General features: G+C 37.6%; 1 protein-coding gene across 3 annotated transcripts in view; it reads left to right on the top strand.

Annotated features, from left to right (window-relative positions):
* SLC2A9 (solute carrier family 2 member 9) overlaps positions 1–14,977 on the top strand; it is a 122,933-nt gene that overhangs the window by 85,036 nt on the left and 22,920 nt on the right. For all 3 annotated transcript variants that reach the window (XM_065659346.1, XM_065659336.1, XM_065659329.1), the window contains one exon: positions 606–681. In XM_065659346.1, coding sequence (XP_065515418.1) covers positions 606–681 — 76 coding nt within the window. The remainder of the gene's footprint in view (positions 1–605; positions 682–14,977) is intronic.

Below are 14,977 nucleotides of genomic sequence, written 5' to 3' on the forward strand. Positions count from 1 at the left end.
AATTCCCTTTTCAATTCCCTTAAAGAACCATTTATAGTTTGTTCTTTTTTCCCCGTAGCTGTTGTTTGCACACATGGTCCTCCCTGTCTGCAAAACCAGATTATGGCTAAAAATCCCTGGACTGTGGCTTTCCCATGCTTTGCTAAGGTTGATAAGGTTTACATACAGCTGTCATGTCTAGACTTCAGTCCAGCTTTTAACTGTTGAACTTTGAAGCTCTATGAGCCATCATAGTTGCTGGTTTCAAACACGACTGAAATAGCCAAGAAGGATGGAGGTGCCAAATCTATTCAATGGGAAAAAAACCCTCTTTTCCAGGTCAGCTTGAACTTTAGCACACGAAGGTGTGAACATTCAGAGTTGGGACTTCTGTGGTGCAACGGCTTGTCTAGTGTTTCTCCACAGGGATTTCACAGAGACCAAGGCCTTTAATACAGATCATGCAATAAGGTTCTATAGAAATACTGTGATTTTCTAAAGTGATCCTTGACTAAATTCTGAAATAGATAAAGAGTAGTGGAAAACACTATTATCTGTGATTTTTTTTTTTTAAATACTGGTGACACATAAAATGTACTTAATGTAAATGTCTTGTATCTACCCAGAAAACCGTGTACTGGCTTCCTTACCTCAGTATATTTTGCATCCTTGCAATCATTGCATCATTCTGCATTGGACCAGGTATGTCTATATTTTTGTCATGTTTTTTTGTACATCAAAGCACAGGTATTTTTGCACTGGCACTATCTTAACAAATCACTTGTAAGGAACTTCACTTTACCTGTATCTGAAAGCCACAAGGGCTCTAAGACAGTAAAAGGTGATAGTAACCCAAAGTGATAGCAATATTCTTGATAATTGGAACTAGATGATCTTAAGGTCCTTTCCAACCCTAACTATTCTATGATTCTATAAAGACCCATGTACATGTGTATTCCCACTTATGTGTTTGCATAATTGAGAACTACTGTCTAAATTGCAGTCAGTACCAAATTATAATGTTAGCTATTATTGCAGGGTTGCTATTCTTTTTTATATGTATGAAACCCACTCAGACTGGAAGCTGAGTGTTTTATTTATCAGTGCTGGTGTTAGCAGTCCAATGCTGGTAGGATAAAAATGGAACACTGGTGAAGGGGGAGGAAGGGGACAGTTGTGTGCTTTTCCTTTCTTCTCTTCCTTTCCAAAGATATGTTCAAGAGGGTTTGCATAGACTCTTTAGGAAGATGATGGAAAAGGTAGATGTCATGGTGATGGAGATACTTCTTGCCTGACAGTTCTATACTGACTGTATGTATTTCAGATCTGATGTCCACAGATAGCTGCTTTTGTAGGTTGTAATGAGTTTACCAGGACCGTTTTCCCAACCTAGTTTTGATTACTTAGAGATGGATACAGCTTTATAGACAATCCAGAATTCAAAGGTTGTAATTTTTATATTTAATTTTCTTTAACAAGGAACATCTTTAATGTATAAAAAAGAAATAAATCCAGACCTTTCTCAGAAGTGTAGAATGAAAAGTCAAGAGCAACAGTGAAGTTTCAGCAAGGGTAATTATGGCTGAATAGAAGAGGAAAAAATTTATGCTGAGAGTGGTTAAGCACTGGAAGACTTCACTTAAAGAGGTTGTGACATGTCCATCCTTGGAGCTATTAAAAACTCATGTGGACAAGTTCATGAGCAACAGGCTCTGCTTTGAACAGAGGCTGAACTCCAGAAATCCCTTACAACCTAAATTTATCCTGTGATTCTAATTACATCGTATCTTTGGAAAATGTAGATTAATAGATATGCAAATATTTGCTTGAGTGTTTCTCTAAACACTGTTGTTCTGGCCTTCAGGGACTTGATCAGAATTGGATCCTACAGTTATCAAATAATGAAATGTTAACAAAAAATATTTGCAGATAGACAAAGAGGAATTTAATCCAAATTCAGTTCTCCTACAGAATAAGATGTCAAAACAGCACTTAAATTTTCAAATACTCTCTTCCAAACTGTTTTCCACAAAAAGTGGAAAAATCAGCTGCTTTCAGGGAGTGTTTTTCACAGTTGTTTAGCTGTAAACCTGAAAGTAAGGCTTCTGTAGGCTTCTGTTCCCTTGAGTTTTCAGTTTTTTCATGCACCATTTATTGCCTCTTTGTGAAGAGTGACATTAAACATTAATCAACTGTTTGTACATCTTCACCACTATAGTTATCTAATTAATTGATTGTGCTTTGTTTTGGGAAAGAGCTGCTGATGCTTTGTGTGACTAATGAAACATTGCTGTAATTCCATGGATCCTCTTTTGGAAAAGCTGAGGAAAAATTATGCTGCTTTAGAGGAAAATTGGGAGAAAAGGAGAATAACCTTTTTCCGCTTGCATCTGGGAAAATAGTTTGTCACTAATCTCTGTGCTTATTCCCTTTGCGTATGGTAGCTGACTGAAGGATAGATCTGCCAAGCAGGCTTCACTAGGGGCATTAACACACCTCATATTGGACAATAGGTGGCCTATGAAGACTTCCTCACCTCAAGCTCTTCTTGCAAGGCAAATACTGCAGAAGATCTTGCAATACCTTTGTCCTTCTGTAAGGACAAGTCTTAGGTTTAACCAAGCCCTTAGAATTGCTGACATATGTTTGTTAGACTTTTTGAAAGAAGAATTCCATGGAATAGAACTGCTCTTGCACTTGAGTGCCTAAGGAAAATTAACTTTTTCTCACTTCTTGAAAACTTCCCTCCCAGTGTTTTAAGTAGCTTCTACAGTTTAAGTGCAGCTACTTACAACATCTGCCTTCAACTGAGTAAAAATACTCAGTTTAACAAATTGGAATTTTTTCCATATTAAAGACATGTTCCAAAGATTTTTAGAACTACAGATCAACATGTTCTTACATGTTATATTTTCAGCATATTAAGAGTAACCCTTTATATTTCTCCTTCACCTCACCATCCTTCAGAATGGATTCTGAGTTTCTTCATTTAGCTTCTTTCCATTTACAGATGGTATTCAGGATTTTGTGTTGTACTTTGCACTCTCTTCGAAGCAAAGTGTTACAGATGCATGCAAGCTTTTGCTTGATATTACTTACTTGCTTCCCACAGAAATTCTTTAAAATTAAAACTTATTTTATGTTTTTCACCATATTCATTTGTTTTAAAGCCAGAAAACATTAATACTGTACCAGTAGCTACCTAGTTGGCCTCTCACCCTTTCTTTTGTACGTTCAAACATTTTAAATCCCTGACTATAATGGGAATATCTCAGTAGCACTGAACAGTGATTTTCTTTATGTGAAAATTTTGGTAATTGACACTTCAGCTGTTGAGAAAAAGTTGTGAAGAACCATAAAAAACATAGGAAACATAAAAAGGACATGGAACTGTTGGAACAAGTCCAGAGGAGGGCGACAGGGATGATCAGAGGACTGGAGCACCTCCCGTATGAAGACAGGCTGAGGAAGTTGGGGCTTTTCAGCCTGGAGAAGAGAAGGCTGCGTGGAGACCTCATAGCAGCCTTCCAGTACCTGAAGGGGGCCTATAGGGATGCTGGGGAGGGACTCTTCATTAGGGACTGTAGTGACAGGACAAGGGGTAACGGGTTAAAACTTAAACAGGGGAAGTTTAGATTGGATATAAGGAGGAAATTCTTTACTGTGAGGGTGGCGAGGCACTGGAATCGGTTGCCCAAGGAAGTTGTGGATGCTCCATCCCTGGCAGTATTCAAGGCCAGGTTGGACAGAGACTTGTTTGGGATGGTTTAGTGTGAGGTGTCCCTGCCTGTGGCAGGGGTTTGGAACTGTATGATCTTGAGGTCCTTTCCTACCCTAACTATTCTATGATTCTGTGGTTCTATGATTCTATATTCTGATTCCTCTGTAAATTAATAGCAATATTTTAGCTTACTTTAATAGGGACAGATTTACCTTCAGTGAAACTCCTCTGTTCTGTTTAGTGGGGTTTAGGAGATTTGAACTACTTTCCTACCCCTTAGCTGGCAGCTAAGATGTTTCTCTTTCAAAAACAGCTTTCCTACTTCCTTTCTGGTCAGTAAAAGGACTTTTCCAAAATAAAATTAATGCATATTTTTATTATTAATTTTCTGATTTTTAGATGTTTTTAACCTTTTGTACGCATCATAAGTGTCATTTGTTTGTATTGGTTAAACAGGTAATATTATCATGGTATTGCAAGCATTCAGTATCTTATTAAATTCCCCCTGTAGTTATTTAGAGCATTTTAGCATTCTTCAGAGTAAATCCCACAAGCTTTGTAATGATTTTGTAGATACAGATCTTAACATTGATTGAAATAGTTTGTGTTCACTGAGCTATTGGTGCTTGTAAGAGTTATCCCATCTAAAAGCAGTAAATAGCATAAAGAATTAAGGTTATAAAAATACTGCTATAACTTTCTAGAACATAAAATTGCCTTTAAAAATATAGTATTTTCCCTCTCATCAGAACATCTGATTCTTTCTTGATAGCTTAGATGTTGTGTGGTATCCCACTTTCTGATAGCATATGCATGAGTCCCATCTGCTTCCTTTACAGCTAGGATCAGCTGTTACTATAAACTGTGGGGGGTTTTATTTGTTTCATTTTTCTGAACTTGGCTTTTCAGCTTGCAGATGTGTTTTTAGGCATATTGGTAAGGACTGAAACAGTAATATTAACAACAGGTAGGTCCTGGCACATGTTTGATTTGGTACTTTTATCATTTTTATCAGAAGACAAACAGCAGAAAACTTTCATTTACTAAAAATTAAAGGAACCCTTATGATCGAGATAGTCAACCTATGATCTCACAGAAAAATACCCTTCAAAAATAGCTTATTGTTTTATAGTTTAGGAAGCCATGCTGTTACAGACAGTTGCTTCATTGTGCTTATTTGGTTAATTATACACAAATGAAGGTGTTTGTTTGCAGAGAAACATGCTGCTTTCCAATATTGTGATTCCGGAACATGTTAGTAAGTAGTTTCACAGTTTTCTCTTCAAGCAGAAAGTAGAAGCTTAATGGAAATGTTTTTCTTAGTCACACATTTGACATGAAATAAGCATAGGATACATTTCAACTGAAGAATTGTCATACATCAAAGAGTAAATAGAAAGGACTGAGGGGATTGGTTCTGGCTTCTAAGGAAGCAAGAAGCAAAAACTCAAAAATCAATAGAGGAAACAAATCAAAGGAAAATAGTAAGAGCACATTTTCAGTATCTCCACAAAGCATTTTTGCTCTTAATACTAGGTGTCATGAGCGAAAGAATTGATTTGGAATGTTTTTACTGAGTGGGCAAGTAATGTGCAGCTCCTTGGGAATTTGGGTAGTGATAGATTGGCTGAGGTACATGCAAAATATCTTCCTTCTTTAACTTTGTCTTAGATATTATTTAAGGAAAAAAAGAAGCTAAAAGCAGTTATACCTACTTTTGTCCCAGTTAAAGCTGTGTGGCTGCCTGTTCATGGGCACTGAACATGGGCATGTTGACCTTTGCCTGCAGAATGGATTTCTCTTTCTGGAAAACCACACTAAAATCTGGCTTAAACAGCTACAGAGCTGGTTCTGCTTATTTTCATCTGTTTACTCGAACTCCCAGTTCCCTCACTGTGACTTCACAACAGCTGCTGCACAAACAAGTTATTTTTGATTTTGCTGGGTAAATCAAAAAATATCTGTATGTATGTGTGTGCATTAAGTGATTTCAGACAGTTTTATAAAGCTGCTGGACACTGGCCCCTTCAATCTACCAGTCAGCTTAAAAACTAACAAAACAAACGCAACTGCCTCAGTGTGTGCTCTCCAGTTTCCTTATTGGCCTGAAGGGGTGTGACCCCACTTGCCAGGGAGACTGTCAAGTATTTTGGGGTGAGGAGCTTGCAGTCTTTGTTTTTGATGCTTTTCCAATTTGTGTTAAACAGAGAAATGTTCAGTCTCTGAACCAGAGAACAGCTCTTCTGCCATGTGTCAAGAGATTCATCCAGATGAAGGAAACAAAACAATAACTGATTTAGTTGGGGATCACAACAGTGTTGCATGGACTTCCAAATAACTTTCTCAATGGAAATAAGCTTGATGAAAATACAGTCAGACCTTGAGAACTTTGGAAACTTGACATAAAGCATTTCCATACATTGTCTTTGTATGAACAGATTTATTGATATTTGTTCCTTAGAAGAATATTCCATTTAAGTATAACACCTTTATATTAAGTTTTGATAAACAAAGAAGGCAGTGCTGCCAAGAAGGGAAAGGAAACCATGGTGAGGGACATTAGGTATGATGCCTGTCTAAACTAAATGAAAGGGTGGGAGGAGGTGGACTGTTTTAATAGTATACCTGACTTTGAAGTAATCCTTCCTTTATCACCTTCTTCCAGAAACTGAAAAGGTATTGTCTCTTTCAAATCAAATCTTTGCAAATTTGGTGGCTCTAGAAACACAGTAAACTGAAGCACTGGACTTATTTTACCTTTGGGAATAAATAGGAATAACCCAAGAAAGACCCTATTGTTGCAATAAAATCTGTAAAAGGTGTTTATGTAGCAGAAGCGTGTTGCCTTTGTTTCAACCACTGTAGCTGGGAGGGAGGTGGGCCACAAGTATGCAAAGGCATACAAACCACACAGGCATACATATCACACAGGCGTGCTGTAATGTTCCTTCTTCCATTGAACATTCCCCAGGACTTTGGAGTCCTCTAGAAGGTAAATAATTAATCAGGTTTTATTACAGCAAGGAGTAACACCAGTGAAATTCCCCAAAATCTGAGGAGTTGCTTTTATATCCAGTACCTGATTATGATAACTCAAGCCATCTTTGCACTGGAAATTTGCATTATTTTGGTGGCACTTCAAGTTTGAGATTAGTGATTTCATTGAAATCTCACTTCATCTTTCATGTTTTAGCCACTTCAGATAATAGGATGTGTATAACTACATGCAGTCGGAGACAAAAAGAGGCTTAGAAACTCAGGAACAAGCTGAGGATTTAGGGATGTCTGAAAACACCGGTTAGCTAAGGGTAAATATAAGAATGATACCCGTATCACACGACAAGCTGTAAGTTTCACATATCAAGCTGTTTATATTTTATGTAATTTGAAAGATTGCTTTATATTAACACTATATATGCACATTCTTTTATATATTTTCTTAGAGACCTAATGCGTCATATTGTTGTGCAATGTCTCTTTGTATTGCAATGTCAAAAATGCTTATTGTGTTATGTGTCATGTCATCATTTTTGAGATGATGACTTAGAACTGAATGTTGGAGCACAAAACTGCTCATGCAGCAGTTAGCACAAGAAGGCTGCAAAGAAGAGCTACTGTGAGGGTGAAGAAAATAGATTTTTATGTGAAAAGACACAGAATAACTTTATAGTGTCTGACAACCACTGAGAATGTGATTTCTGTTGCTAAATACATAGGCAAAATGGAAAATGACACCGAGAGGGAGAATAAGCTGAAGGCAAATGCTGCAGCTGCAGAAAATAACAACAAAGACCCAAACTTAAGTAATAGCTAGCCATCAATGAATTTAGAACAGAAATTGGAAGAAAGCTTCTAGCAACTGGAGGAGTTGAGTTCTGTATCAGCGTCTCAATGGAAACAGGAAAAAGAGAAACTAAACAAATCAGTTTTATAAATTAAATACTTCCTAAACCAGCTGAGAATTGGATTTGAACCAGGTGATTCTGTCTGATCCTGAGTTCCTTTAAGACCCGTGTTTTTCCTTCATCTCTAATAGCTTGATCCTCTGTACAAATCCTTTCTTTGTTTCTGTTTGCAAAAGCCCATGTGTCTGCGAAGATGAGTATGTTCTCATTGAGTTATTCTAGTGGGCTATTACATACAGCATGCAGCCCCTCACTTAGTTTACATCAATAACTGCTACTTTTTAATCACTGTCACCACAGTGAAAAGAAAGCAGGAGTCTCTGGTTAACCCTTACACAGTGGCTTCAGGGAGTCTGACTTTGCTATCTTATGCTGTGTAACAGCTTAGTAGTTATTCTGGTCCTAAATCCTGTACGTATTTCAGTGGATTAGTAGCACTTTCCTTCACAAGCCCTGCCAGCTTCAGTGGAGCTTGTGTAAGGCTGAATTTAGTGTGAATAGGATCAAATGTGTGATTGACCTGTGTGACTTTGGTTCGATTCCTACTTTTATAATAAGTTCCTATTCAGGATGTATAAGGATGACAAAATCAGACCAGCGATATGTTTCCAGTCACATTCTTGTTGCAGAAAAGGGAAATAAATAAAATCCACACTCTGATGGAATTTGAAAAAATAGTTATTTTATGGTAGTGGGAGCTGCATTTTTCAACAGTAACTTTTTACAGCAGTTGCATTTTCAGACACAGCTAAGAAACATTAACAAACCAGATGATTTCAGAAAACTTTTTCACTTATTTTTTGTCTCTTTTTTGAGAGTTTTGTGAATTTTATAATACTTGTCATGGCTTACAGAATATGGGTGAAATCTTTCCTAGTGCAGCTGAATGCAGAGACAATAGAAACATGATAATGGTATATGTGTTAAACTGGTATTATGGGGATTTATGGAATGTGAGTGAAATCTTTCCTAACACAGCTCAACACAGATACAATAGAAACATGATAATGGTATATTCAGTATGTGTTAAACTGACATTATGAAGTAAACAAAAGAAAACTCAGAGGAAATCATTGCAGTGCCCCAAGATGTATCAAAGATATTTTGGTATTTAAAGTTTAAATCAGCCTGTGTTCTTACTCTGAATGCCAACGTGCAGCTACGTTGACAGCAGAGCAGTTGTGATGAAAGGGTCACTTTGAAAGTCATGAGGTTTGTTCAATCTGAAATGCCATCAGGGAAGAAAAAAAATCTCTTGGATGTGAAACACAAACAAAGGTGTGATAACACACGTGTAGACATTAAAGTACTGAATTGAAAGGCAACATCACTGTTATTGCCTGACATAGGCATTTGCAGAAGCTCTGTGTGATGTTTTAGCTTCTTCTCTTCAGTGGGAATTTCTAATGCTTACGGCCTCCCACAAAGGCGTTCTTCTAGTCCATTTTGAGGAAGGGTTTGGGGCTTGCTTGAGTGGAAAAAGCCTCTTTGTATTAGAAAAGTGTATGTATGATGTTAAAAAGAAACAAATAAACCCGTGTTACTGTGTTCTTAATTAAAAAGTGGTAGATTTGAAAGTTGAGGTTAATATTCAAAATTTCTTTTATTCTGTAGACTAGAAGCGTTTAGAGCCTTTCCAGCAGATAAGTATCCTTTGACAGTGTCAGACAGTTCCTGCATTAGTTACGTAAGGTATTTATGCAGAAATAACCTTTAGTTTCCCCAGGTATCTAAGAAAGTTTGGTCTGTTGATAGTTCTAAGGCTTTTGTGGGCACAACAATAGATTTGAAACTTGCTGCAGTAAAAGCAATTAAATATTCCAAATGAGAGTTACAATTCAGTTCAGGAATGCATAATAATCTCAAGATACATTATTATCACGCAATAGATACCAGTCTCAGTTGAGGATTTTCTGGGGGACCTCTGGCCCCATCTGCTGACTGTTGTGCCAGTCCATTGCTGCAGACCGCCATCCAGCCTTAGGGTTGGCATTTTAGCCTCCCAGTTGCCAGCATGGCCATAACAGCCTGACATGTTAATGCCATTGCTTTAGTTTCCTGTGCTGTGAAGCACAGCAGCAGGAGAATGGATCTACCTTTCTTTTTCTGGTTTTCTCTGACAATAAAAAAAGCTCCTGCCTACATTGAGGGCAGGAGTATTTTCAACTGCTGCTAAGTCAAGGAGATGAAAGGATGGGAAGTTTAAGGGCTTCACATGATAACTTCTCCTTTGGTTGCCTTTCAGTGAATAAACTGAGATTTGGGGCTGTTAAATAAAACTAGTATTGTTTTAAATCTGACTGCATCTTCACTGAATTTTTGAGAGGAGGAAGATAACATGCCCCTTGAATATATTAAATACAGTGTAATTCAACATATATGTTGGGATTAATACCTGGTTTATGTTTTGTTTGAATACTCTCTTTAAAGAGCAGCATAGAGTAAGTGTGCAGCTTTTAACAGTTCTGTTGCAGAAGTGATTTCAATTCTTTATAATTAGTGGAATTTCTAAAGAAAAATGAATGCCTAATATTTGAAAGATAACCAGATCTGTTGGGTAAAGGAATTGCTGCAGATGACACATGGTGTTCTTAGCAGCAGGAAAATTTATGAACTTTACATTTTTAACAATAGATTTTACAAATTAATTGAAGCTTTCAAAATGTGAATGCTTTGACACTTGGGAGCACTCCCCTTACCTGCAGTAGCATGTTTTCCTGAATGATCATTAATTACTTAGTGATGGCTCACAACTCTCACACTTAAGAAATTTACTGCTGGAAAAACACACCCATGTGTTGTAGAGCTTCATGTAACCATGAAAAATTGATTTATTCAAAAGCTGCAAAAGTGACTTAAGTACGTTATTCAGAGTAATGAGGACTGGATAGAGAAAGCCCAGTACAAAATATAGTGTTTCTTCTGTGAATTAGTATAAAAGATTCATATTTATAAAAATGCAGACTAATAAATATATAGAACACAATGTGCAGAACTAATATAAAGCAATAAAAATGTTTATTTTCCTTGTGCCCAGGCACAATGCACAGCAAAGAAAAGCTGTAAGTTCACCTCCTCTATTTTTGGCTAAGCTTCATGACTAGCATTTAAATGCAAATATTAATAATTTTGCATTGCAATTGAAGTTGCTCTAGGGTCTAGATAGTGTTTCTTGGTAGCCAGGCTACTGTGTAGAAAGCTAAATAAACAGCACTAGGAGACCTTCAGGGGAAAAAATGGGTCAGAAGGACAACCGCAGGGGTAGTTTGGTGGTGTCAGTTTGGCCAAGTAAGTAGTTATGTCCTTTGAATCTCCAGATGTTATTTGTCCTACTCCAGAAACTTTGCTTTTATTTGGAATACTCAGTTATGGCTTTGGCGACTTCTTTCTGAATTTTGTCAAAGGGAAGGTTTATATGTTTCATCGCAGCAAGACTGTTACTGTCTTTCTTCAAGCTGGTACTTCTAGTCAAAGGGCACCCTCTGGCTCTTTAATGTTCTTTCCTGTTTGCTAGCAGATACTGCTAAATTGCTATACGCATTTCAGTTATCAACCACAGTAAGAAACACTTACTGCTCTCTCTACCTTGTCTGCCATCCTAGAGCAGCAGCCAGATTCTTAAATTACTGGCATTTGAGGCTCCATGATCTAAAAACTTCAACAGTTTCCAGAAATCATAAACAGTGAAAATGTGGTCTGTTACCCATCTGAAACAGGAGAAAAAGAGGGAGAGACTCTTCTCTCCCAACTTCTCTGAAAATCTGGTCCACTATTTTAAGCCTCAGGGTCTTTCAGGATGAATGCAGCTGTACAATGATGTAATTGTGCACGGCCACTATGGTTAATTTGTTTGTTAAAGTATTTCATGAGGAAAGCCTGACACGCCACACTGAGTTTTCAAGACTGCTTTAACGTGCATAGGTTCACAACCAGCAGCATTTTGTGCTAAAGGGCTGTCAACCTGAATTCCTAACAGGGGAATCGTGTCTGATGACTTTGTAATTCTTTCAGTATATTATTGTAGAAGTAATAAGCCTAGACTAGATAGGGATTGCATTTTTACCAGTTTTCAGTCCTGCCATAGTGATGTGACTGTATGAATATTTCACTTACCCAAAACTGAACGCACTTGTGAGTCTTTAATTCACGTATTTCCATAATACTGCTGTTCTTACGAGGGATGAAAATGTAAGAGACACTTCTGTGCTTTTATGAAAGGAAAAACTCTCTCATCATTGTTTTTAATAATGCAATATTAACAGAAGTGATGTTAATCAGTGTCTGATCATCATTGTTACTGAGAATACTTATAAAATGAATTATATCATAAGGACTCTTAGTCATAGCTCAGTAAAGAATTTTTTCCTTCACATTCAAATAGAAGAACAGAAAGTCAGGCTATAATTAGGATTCTGATATGATAAAGTGAGTCTGAAAATATAGCAGAAATGTTTAAAAGACTATTTACATGTAGTTAAAAGTTGAGTGCATTTCTTAAGTGCATTTTGTTCTTCAGTAGTTCTGCAGAATTATAATGGTGAAGCAAAAGGAAATATTGCAAAGCACCACAACAGAAATTTAATGTTGTTGTTCAGCTTTTACGTAAAAAAACCCAAAACAGCCAACACACACAAAAAGAGTCAAACAACAATAATAATAATGATAATAAAAAATAATTACAAAATATCGTACCAGACTGAAAATGTTACCAAAACACCAAAAAAAAGATGTACTGGATTTGTACCGCAGTTGGCAGAATGGCCTGTATGAAGACAGGCTGAGGAAGTTGGGGCTGTTCAGCCTGGAGAAGAGAAGGCTGCGTGGAGACCTCATAGCAGCCTTCCAGTATCTGAAGGGGGCCTATAGGGATGCTGGGGAGGGACTCTTCGTCAGGGACTGTAGTGACAGGACAAGGGGTAACGGGTTAAAACTTAAACAGGGGAAGTTTAGATTGGATATAAGGAGGAAATTCTTTCCTGTTAGAGTGGTGAGGCACTGGAATCGGTTGCCCAGCGAGGTTGTGAGTGTTGCATCCCTGGCAGTGTTCAAGGCCAGGTTGGATGAAGCCTTGTGTGGGATGGTTTAGTGTGAGGTGTCCCTGCCCATGGCAGGGGGGTTGGAACTAGATGATCTTGAGGTCCTTTCCAACCCTAACTATTCTATGATTCTATGACTACTGGTTTCTATTACAATTAAAAAAGTAAGGAAGGAAAAGCCATTACAAACTGAAGATATTACCCAGGCTTCTAGGAAAGAGTTGTATTTAAAGGGTTGCAAAGCACCTCTTTAAAGATTGAAAGATGTATTTTGCAAAATTCTTACTCTATCCATTGACAAATAGAGATGGAAGAAACTCAGTGGTTGCATTACATCCCACACTGGCATTACTCTTGCAGTCTATTTTCCCATTGGCTTAATGATGATTTTGGGGGTGTTTGGTTGGTTGGGGATTTTGTTTGTTGTTTTGTTGTTTGAGGTGGTGGAGAGGGATGTTACAGCTAAAGTCTGGGTAGAAACTAACAGCCTTTTGCTCTTTTGCCAAAGAACATTGAGTTGTTTTTCCAGCAGTTTCCTTCCAGGATCTTTGTCTCACTTCCATTGCTGCTTTCCCACAGCTACCCTCTAGAGTTGTCTTTTACCCCTTGAATTGCAAATACTGAAGCCTTACATTGGGACAGTACTGTATCTCCCAACCGTATTAGGATATATCGGTCTTCTCTGCATGCCTTGCCTTGCAGTCAAAAGCTGTTTTGCTTGATCTTGTTTAGAGGTACACAGATTTTTTTTTTATTATTATTTTTTTTTTTTTATTTCCAAAACAGAGCATTGTTCCAAAGTACTTGTCTGTTTTACCCAAACATCTCACTTTTGAAGATTCATTCTCTCCAGCCATGGATTTGAAAAGTCTAGGAGCTCTTGCCTTAATCAGGGCTCTCAGGATTTCCAGAGTCCCTCCTGCACAGGTAGTATCTGGAGTACTGCATCGTGCAGTAGGCCATGAGGCTGTGTGGCCATAGGTAGTCCTCCTGGTGGGACTGCGAGCCCTATGGTTGGCTGGGAAGCCACTGCTTGAACACAGAGTTTTATCCTGAGTGTGTGTTGAAAAGGCTTAAGGAGAATTCCTTTTTTTTTACTGGTTCTGAGGGCACAAAGTTCTCATCACCTCTAGAGGTGATTTATGAATATAATAAATCTCTCTGATTTGTATTAGGCATATATTCTTTTAGCAGTCTCCTTTCGTAATCATATATATAGCCATGAATTCAACTCCCAGTTAGGTACTGGATGCAAACAGAATGAGGACCTGAATATTTTTCTTCCTCTTCCCCGTCCTCTGTATTCACATTTTTGCACTGAATTGAGTAACTTCTTCTAAGCAGTATTTGTAACGGCTCACTGAACAAAACTGGAAGTATGTTTACTTAATTTTTCATAAGAAAACATGTTGATGTCTGTGCAAATTTAAATGTATATTTGAAAATCTACAGCACATATTCCAAGAATATTAATTCTATTCTAGCATTCTAATTTCATGTATGAAAGACAATTGCATGGAGATTCTGGACATCTACCAGCACATGACATTGATTCTAAATGTAACTGGACTAATTGTGGAGGCAAATGAATAAAATACACTGATACAGAAGTATGGTTGCATGAGTAATTGTATCGTGTGGGTTTAATCTAGTTTCATCAGAAAGCCCATTGATACACAAGTCCTGCAATAAGAGAATTGTAGTTTCCAATGGATGTAGCACGCTAACAGGTATAACAATCTTTCTTTAATGGCACTGCAGTAATTTCAGAGCTTCTTCCATTGTGTTCACTGCAATGCTGAAAAGAACAAAGTACTCGAAACGAATCACTGTAATTAATGTGGTCAATGCATTACCTCTTTAGATTCGTGTTCAGAAGCTACCTTGCTGAAAACTCCTACAGGAAATGCTAATACACATTTTTGAGCTTATGATCAGAGCTAAGATAAGGCTGTTTCACTGAAAATTGCATCGAAAGCCTCCCAGTGAAATGCTAATGCCAGGTTCATCTCCCATAAGCAAGAACATCAGTTAGCTTTTTGGTGAAATTATTTCGCCCACGTTCAAATGCATATTAAAGTTGCAAAACCCATGACAAAATGTTTAAAGACTGTTTCAAAAGATACAGTGGTTTGGTTAGATTGCTTTTGGCTGTGGTTTCCAAGCATCTAGGTTTGAACACAGGCCTGTATGGACCCATCTAGCGTAGTGATTATATAGGGGACCTTGCAAAGAGTCTGACTCTCTAAGAAGTAGTTGATGAGACACCATAATATTGTGATCTCTGCAGCCCACACCCAACTGACATAATGAAAGCATACTACAGCTTCTTTCAA

The sequence above is a fragment of the Lathamus discolor genome, chromosome 1, assembly GCF_037157495.1.
Source record: "Lathamus discolor isolate bLatDis1 chromosome 1, bLatDis1.hap1, whole genome shotgun sequence".
NCBI lineage: Eukaryota > Metazoa > Chordata > Aves > Psittaciformes > Psittacidae > Lathamus > Lathamus discolor.